The sequence below is a fragment of the Phyllobates terribilis genome, unplaced genomic scaffold, assembly GCF_046119375.1.
Source record: "Phyllobates terribilis strain yellow unplaced genomic scaffold, ASM4611937v1 Scaffold_11__3_contigs__length_659146591, whole genome shotgun sequence".
NCBI classification, from domain to species: Eukaryota; Metazoa; Chordata; class Amphibia; order Anura; family Dendrobatidae; genus Phyllobates; species Phyllobates terribilis.
Window position 1 is genome coordinate 348,271,333 of NW_027362771.1, and position 7,955 is coordinate 348,279,287.

The 7,955-nt window shown below is 38.8% G+C and overlaps 1 protein-coding gene across 1 annotated transcript in view; it reads right to left on the minus strand.

Annotated features, from left to right (window-relative positions):
* The window catches only part of LOC141167270 (uncharacterized), a 44,370-nt gene extending 38,755 nt beyond the window's left edge, over nt 1-5,615 (minus strand). Inside the window, exon 1 of the mRNA XM_073654702.1 lies at nt 5,495-5,615. Coding sequence (XP_073510803.1) covers nt 5,495-5,529 — 35 coding nt within the window. The 5' untranslated portion in view covers nt 5,530-5,615. The remainder of the gene's footprint in view (nt 1-5,494) is intronic.
* Nucleotides 5,616-7,955: the final 2,340 nt, after the last annotated feature.

The window sequence follows — 7,955 nt, forward strand, 5'->3', positions numbered from 1 at the left end:
ACATCTGTGAATTCATGATACCATCAATGAAATATAGCTCCCTGACACCAGGAGCACTCATGCAGCCCAACATAAGGACACTGTCACCACCATGTTTCACTGTAGGCACCATACATTTTTCCAAATTCATTTTTCTAAAATACATATATACTCAAATGCAGTGTTTGCTCGACAATTCTTTACCTAGGGCAAGGGTTTAGATCAGTGCTCTATCGCTGTATCAAAATACCTTTCAGAAACAACTCTAGTTACACATAGAAACTGTTTTTTTCCTTTGTTGCAACATTTGTGCAATGAATCTGCTACATCTGAAAATACTTTAACTCTGTGCAGTACAGAGTGTTACGAGAGGATTGCTTTTTCACTTTGTAGGGCACCCTCTTTTCCTTGTGTGTATTGTACTGGATAATGAAAGTAAGACTGACCTGTCACAAAGGTTCTCGAAGAGGTTTCCACCCGAGGCAATGCAAAGTTACGCCCATACTATGTTTAGTAACACTTTCTGGAATGCCATAGCTTTGATATTCCAAACATTGGGGCAGATTTACTAAACTTGTCTAATTTCTACATAGTGTTATATTGGACTAGACAGTCTAGAATTGGGCCAAATGTACAGTATCTCAGTTATCTATGCTGTAAGCTAAACTTGCCAAACACTTAGACTGTGTAATCTAAGTTTCAACCACCTATTAGTTGTGCCAGAAAATTGTGCCAAAAGTTTGGCACGTTGATTTTGGCACACAGTGTAGCATATTAGGCCATGCCTGTTTCCAGCAAAGCAACCTAGCTGATGAACCACAAAGGGTTTCTAAAATACATAATAAATGTGCAAGGCATGTTTGACAGCTTTTTGATGAATTTAGCATAGCACCTCACCCCCATTCATTTTCTAAATTTTTTGAGTGGAGGCCACAGTTCCTCTGTTACACCTCTTGTACACCAAAACATGTACACTGATTTTGCAGGAAAAGGAAGGACTGTAAATTGATCAGCAAAACAGTCATATGTTTCTGTGAATAAGGATACGTGCACACAGCGCCGGAATCCCTCTGAATAGATCAGGTAGGCGAGGACAGGTGGCGTACTCCGCTCCGTCTGCATCCTCCCCAGGACCCATTTGCTAGGGAGCCACACTCTAAAGCTCCCGGGCCTTCTTGATCCTGGCCCTCGGCCGGGTTGAGACATTCCTTGTCTGCAACCTACCACTCGTCCCAATATCAGGGTACGAGGGCTGTGTCCCATGCCGGTGCAAGCCCACACAGGATCTGCGCTCTAGGAGGGAAGTCACATTACACACAGTATTTTGACAGCACAGTGACAGCCGACAGACTAGCAAGGGCTAGACTGATGGACCACAGAAGAACCAACTAACAAGGACAGAAGGACCGAAGGACCAAGATGGCATTCTATTAAATATGAAATCTAAAGTGTCACTATCTAGTTGTTCCTCCACCCACACCCACTAACTGGTTCCTACCACTTTGTGTTCCCCAGTCTCCCTGTAACCAGGGGAGCAGCACCAAGTGCATACTAGCTACCTCTGGTGGAAATGTGGTGTTGGATGCAAAAGGCTAGGTCACAACCATCACACTGGCCTTACCTCAGAGGAGGAACACCACACTCCATTGGAGAAGTGCAGCATTCCTGTGGCGGTCGAACCCTCAGGGGCGCCACACCTGCGTGCCACCGAGGTCTGCCTGGGGACCGGTGGTGGTGGTGGTGGCAGAAGAGGCAACAGCAAAGGAGGAGGAGGTGAGGTGCTGCGGGTGACTGGCTGGGGGCCGCGGGTGTCTGGCTGGGGTTAGACTGGATGCGGGCAGTGTCTGACTGTGGGTCGGGGTGGTGAGCGGAGGAGGAGGTGAGATGCTGCGGGTGTCTGGCTGGGGGCCAGTGCGGGTTGAACTGAATGCAGGCAGTGTCTGGCTGCGGGCCGGCGCGATGAGTGGCGCAGGTTTCCGGTGTGCGCTGCCATCTTCCTGAAGCTGTGGTCTACAGGAAAATAGCCACCCGAGCTACAAGTCAGCGCATGCGCTGGCTCGGGCAGCCATTTTCCTCTGGCTCACGGATTCAGGAAGTGACCACGCACACCAGAAACCTGCGCTGCTCACCGCCCTGGCCCTCCTTTGCTGCTGCCGACACCAAGGAGGGAGATCCCGATCCACCACCACCGCAGGTACGCAACGTTCGGACCATAAGACGCACCCCAATTTTTCTCCCAAATTTGGGGGAAAAAAAGTGCGTCTTATGGTCAGAAAAATACGGTATATGCAGAACACAAAGATGATTCATCAAGATGCAGTTATTTTTCAACAGTTTTCTGGTGTAAAACACCATGAAATGATGCAAACATTTTTGGGAACTGGAAGTTCTGCAAACATTTTGCAACTTTTATCATTTTTTTGCACCAATCCCAACCAGCTAACCCAAAGTTGGCAGAGCTTTGATGCGGCAAAATACATCCCAAAAGTCATCAAAATGTACACCAATAATTAAGCAACTTATTTTGTCAAATACACAAGAAATGTACATGAGCTCCTGACTTTCATAGCATTTCTGCCAGAGGCGCACAACGTCAGATGGAAGATGCGCTTAATCCATTAAGAGGCATGCGTTTCCTAAGGCTCCTCATAATGCAGAAGTGTGTACTCTAAGACTGACAAACAAAATGCTAGTCTCAATGAATCAGGTCCAAAGTGTTTCCCTGAATGATGATCTCTGAGTAGTAGTGTATTAGAAGAAAAGGCTCACAATAACAAGAAGATTAATGTACAATGACCAAGCACAAATGACAGCAATAATCGCAACACAAAAATCCCATCTATCTAATCCTGTCTCATCTTTTGTATTTGTTTAAGGCTTTCCTACTTTCATGCATCATTAACAAGAGACTTTCTGTGGTGAAGGACTTACATAAGCAGAACTACTAGTATCTGTTCTAAAAGGTAGGCATATTTCTATTGCACGGCAATTGAACCTTCTTACGTGAAGAACTTGTAAGCAAGTAATGATAATTACCAGCCTTGGTTATAGATTGAATAAGGATTGTCTTCCAGTAGGGTGTTGGGATCACCATCAATATTCAATGAAGCAGAGAATATTATTGCTAACTTCATTTCAAGGAGCTGTATAATGAAATGTTGCATATTTCATCTTATTTTAATTGTTACACATGGGGGAATATTTACCACGATTAAGGCTTTATTCAGACTAACATTAAATACTCTGTTTCACCAGTGAAAAACAGACAATTTTTGCATTTGAGTCTAAATAGTTTTGTGTTTAAGTTCTGTCTATTTTTTTTTCTGGACACTAGGATCTTGGATAGACTTGTCTGAGAATTAGACCAAAGTAGTGTATGCTGCAATTTTCATATATTTCACATGTGTATTATCTCGTTGACTTTAATGTGTTATTGTTCAGTGTGAACACTGTCCGAACTACAATTGGACAGCACTCTCATGTGAGAATCGTTTCTCTAAATAGGTAAGTAGTAAAGCTATGCGATGTGCATGGTATTTTCGAAAACTTGAGCATGTTCCAACGCTTCTCCCCTTGCTTGTGACACAATGTAATTATTATTTTACTCTAAAAGAACCACAGAAGAACAGATCTCAAGAAGGTGATGAGATGGGTATTGTTCTCCCTTACGTTTCATTATGCATAATAAACTTATAAAGGAAAGACTTTTTTTTATAGGCTAGACATCAATTCTTCACATTCAGTATGCCTTCAAAGTTTGATCATGAGTTTCTGACCACTTGAACCTCCACTGATACCTGAAATGGTGTCACTCTTGACCTAGCACTGGGCAATGAAGCCTCATTTACTTGGATAGTTTGGGAGTAGTAAAAAGGGTCCTTTATTCCAGGAGTGGGTCTCAGCAATCAGACCTTTACATTCACACACTGATGTCACATTTTAATACGCCATTTGTCATTTTATTAGGAAACCCCACCGAATATCTACTGATGTTTGGCTTTCTATCTGTGTGAAGAAACATCATGAGTTTTCATGGCATGCCGTAGAGCAACTAGTAATAGAGGCTGGTTCAGACCAACATATTCCAGATTCTTTCCCTACTTTTCAACAACTATAATATTGTTAGAATCCAACCAAATTGATAGCTCTGCCATTGTGGAACTAATACCATGCCTCAGTTTAGGAGTCTTCATCAATGGACTTATTAGAAATAAAAAAAAATCTGGCTACAGACATTATCATTTATGGACCCTTATTTGTTCATACCAGCGAGTCATTAGATATTTTACAATCTACTAAAATAAAGAAAAAAAAATAAATTACAATTACCACATGACGTAGATTTTCATATGCTATGTATATAAAATAAAATAAAAAAACAGCATCTTTCATATACACATGGAAGCAAAGTGATTAAAAAAATTCCATTGTGAAGAAATCTAATATTTCCTGTGTCACCCAGGCCCTTAATTACGAAAAGAGAGCACTAAACGTATCGATAACTCAATGCAAAAATATTCTTTAGGGTACAATATTTGTGTACGAATTACATCCATGCTCTTCACGAATAGAACTTGTACCTAGTATAGTCTGTGGGGCTAGCCACATTTCTGATTTTTATGTGGACTGAGTAGTTTGGGCAAAATTGTGGAGACATGACTGATATTGATCCCAGTGTTGGGTCAAATTCACCAATGCAAGTCTATGGGTACATGAAAAAATCAGAGAGCACTCTAATGCCATCCGAGTGCTGTTTGTTATTCATGGACTGCTAAATAGGAGAAAATAGATAAACTTTTTTTTTTCTCATATAATAAAACTCGCTTTCTGATGCTCGATTTTAACTCAGTTGAAAATGTGATGAAACTCTGAACAAAATCAGAGTTTTCTCGTATGTAAAAAAAAAAAAAAACGGACTTCTGAATAAGCCCTAACTCTTAGTTTTGCAGTTATTCTTATGAAATTGTGTGAGATACAAGTTACTTTACATCAGCCACTTAAAAACATTTGTACTGTTCATCACAAAAACAAACTAATCTGAATTCTCAAACGAAAACAAGAGAAGTAAGAATTGAAACAGAAGTCGTCATGGTCTAATCTATAATGAAGCAATGAAGCATGCCTTGAACATTTAAATATAGATTACATATAATGTCCTTTTACGGTGCAGGTTTAATATAGTTTTACACTAATGCTACAATGTAATGTGGTATGCTAACTGAAAGACTGTGATATTAAGAAAATAATTATATCACAAAGTAAATAATTATGGATATAAATATACCTACAGTCATAAATGTAAAAAAATGAACAAAAAAAATAATTCTAAAAAACAAAAATGGTTAATAATAATATAGTATATTATATATTTTTTACAAACTTATGTTTTCTTTTAAACTCCATAGGGAGTCACACTCCCCTTTTTGCATCATTATATTAATTTTTTTTATAATATTATTTTTTTTTTATATTACTACATAAGAGATTCATTAAATACTGTTAAATAATATCTTACCTTTTATTATGGCCGGTAGCCTCTCTGTCTGCCATGTCGTTCTCTGTAGTCCAGTGAGTTGTGTGTTCCTGTGTTTAGAAGGCTCTAGTACTGTAAGACCACAAGTTTCCAAATGTATACTAAACAGGTGAATCAAGTATCTGAAAGGGCTCAAAGCAGGCGTGGCTCAGTGATAGCTAATCCCACTCCCAACGTCAACATAACTGTATGCTGAGAAAAGTTTCTTGGTGTCACTGAAACTCTTTGTGTTGTTAATTCTGTAGGGAGAATAGTTTATTGAAATCAATCCAAAGTTAACTTTGTGTAAGGTTGTAAATGTGGCAGGAGTGAAATGTCTATACATATAAATTACTATTCATTCTATTATCTTAAGCTTGTATTACAACAAAAGGGATTAGTGATTACTTGCACTAAGTGGGGCTGGATTCATACTGGTGATTATCTTTACTAATTTTATTAAATGTAAGGTTGCTTAGGAGTAAGGATTACTATATTTCAAGTTCTACCTTTATAATGTCATGGTGCCATACCTTGCACTGATAATGACACCCATATAGAAGTTGGAATAAACTGTTCTGTGATATAGACTAATCGCTCAGGATGTATTATTAGTCAGCTATGAGAGGTTGAAAGCAACAATTTGAATTGATTCAAAAGGGTGACCAATTTCTCTGTTGTTCGATTATGTGATGTTTTCTTTGCCCCAATCTGGTGATAAAGGCCTGCTTCTCACAGTCTCCTCTGGACAGCTGATGTTGAGATGTGTCTGCTAATTGATGTTTGTACATCATTTATGAGTGCAGTAAACTGAAGTGCTCTCAATTTGAATTTTCTGGGGCTGATAAATTTGATGAACTTATCCTCTGCAGCAAAGGCAATTCTTGGTCTTTTTTTCCTGAGACAGTCCTCATAAGAGCCATTTTCATCATTGTGATTGACGGTTTTCATGACTACACTAAGAATACCTTGAAGGTTCTAGCAAATTTCCATACTAAATATGACCTTCATGTCTTAAAGTAATAGTGGACTGTCATTTTTTTTACTCAGTTGGTTGGTTCTGGCCATAGTCTGGTTTATAAAAGTTGTTGAATATGGCTCAGCACTGTATGGAACTGTGTACCAATATTACCTGTGTAACGCACCACATGGTTGCAAATATTTTGTGAAAGCCGGTGATTCTATCAACAAAATTTTAACAAGGCTTACCTGTTCATTGAAAGCCATTCCAAGTGACTAACTAATGAAGCTCAATGAGAGAATGCCAAGCATTTGAAAAGCTTTTATCAGAGCAAAAGGGGGGTACTTTGAGGAATCTAGGGTTTAACACATATTCTGGTTTGTTTCACAAGTGGTTTTTTTACTCCTTGTTTCCATATGTATGCCTTTGTAGTTTTGTTGCCTTAAGTCTGAATTTACAATGCGCACATTCCAATAATCATTGCATAAAAAGGCACGTCCAAACTTTTGATTGGAAAAATACGTCAATGAATGTGCAAAATAAAGAGATGACATACGGACGTCATCCATATGGCATCCAATGCAGTTATTAAAATAGTGAACTGTGTTTAGTCTGAGGAATCTGCTCCAGAGACAGTGAAGGCGCCAGGTTTCTGATCTTACATGGATATCGGCACAATAAAACTATCACACCACTTAAAAGATAATGAAGGACTCATTCTCTGAGCTCAGTCTGTTTATTTTAATGCCCACTTATTATGCCATGTCTCTGCTCTTTTTGTACCTATATTTGTGTTTCTTCAGATACTTTGTTATACCATGCCTGATGAAGGGACCTAAGAAGTCTCGAAAACTTGCTTTGTAACATCACTTATTTTATTGTTATTAGCCACTAAAAGGTATCATAACTACAAGATTATTATTATTTTGCTTTTCCTAGTGAGTGCAATCAATATTTTTTCAACAGGCTAACACGGTGATAAAACCTTTTTCTTTTCTTTTGACATGCACAATAGCTTGGTGGTGTGAAGCAACCCTGGTTGAGTGGGAGTAGATAGAAGATGGAAGACTGGGTATGTGGGTGGAGTGCGGACAGTAATGTAAAAACATATCAAGTACTTCAAAGCTCTATCAGAAGTTGGAGTGATGTCAGAAAAAGGTAAAAGAATAAAGTGAGCTCCACAAGAAACAAGATCCTGAGAAACTATTATTAGATGACTCTATGTAAATATCCATTGCTGTGTTTGCCAGAAATTGTTCTCTATTCAAATATGCTAAGGATATCCCTAGGGCACCCTGAGCAGGGCCCAGAAGTTCAGTGTACTATTTCACCTATTTCCTTTTTTTACATTTTTAAATCTTTAGAAAACCATGTGTCATTTCCTTTCCATTTCACAAATACTTGCTACTTTGTGTTGGTGTATCACATAAAATCCCAATAAAATAGATTTAAATTTGTGGGTGTAATGTGAAAAATGTGAAAAAGTTCACAGAGTATGAATAT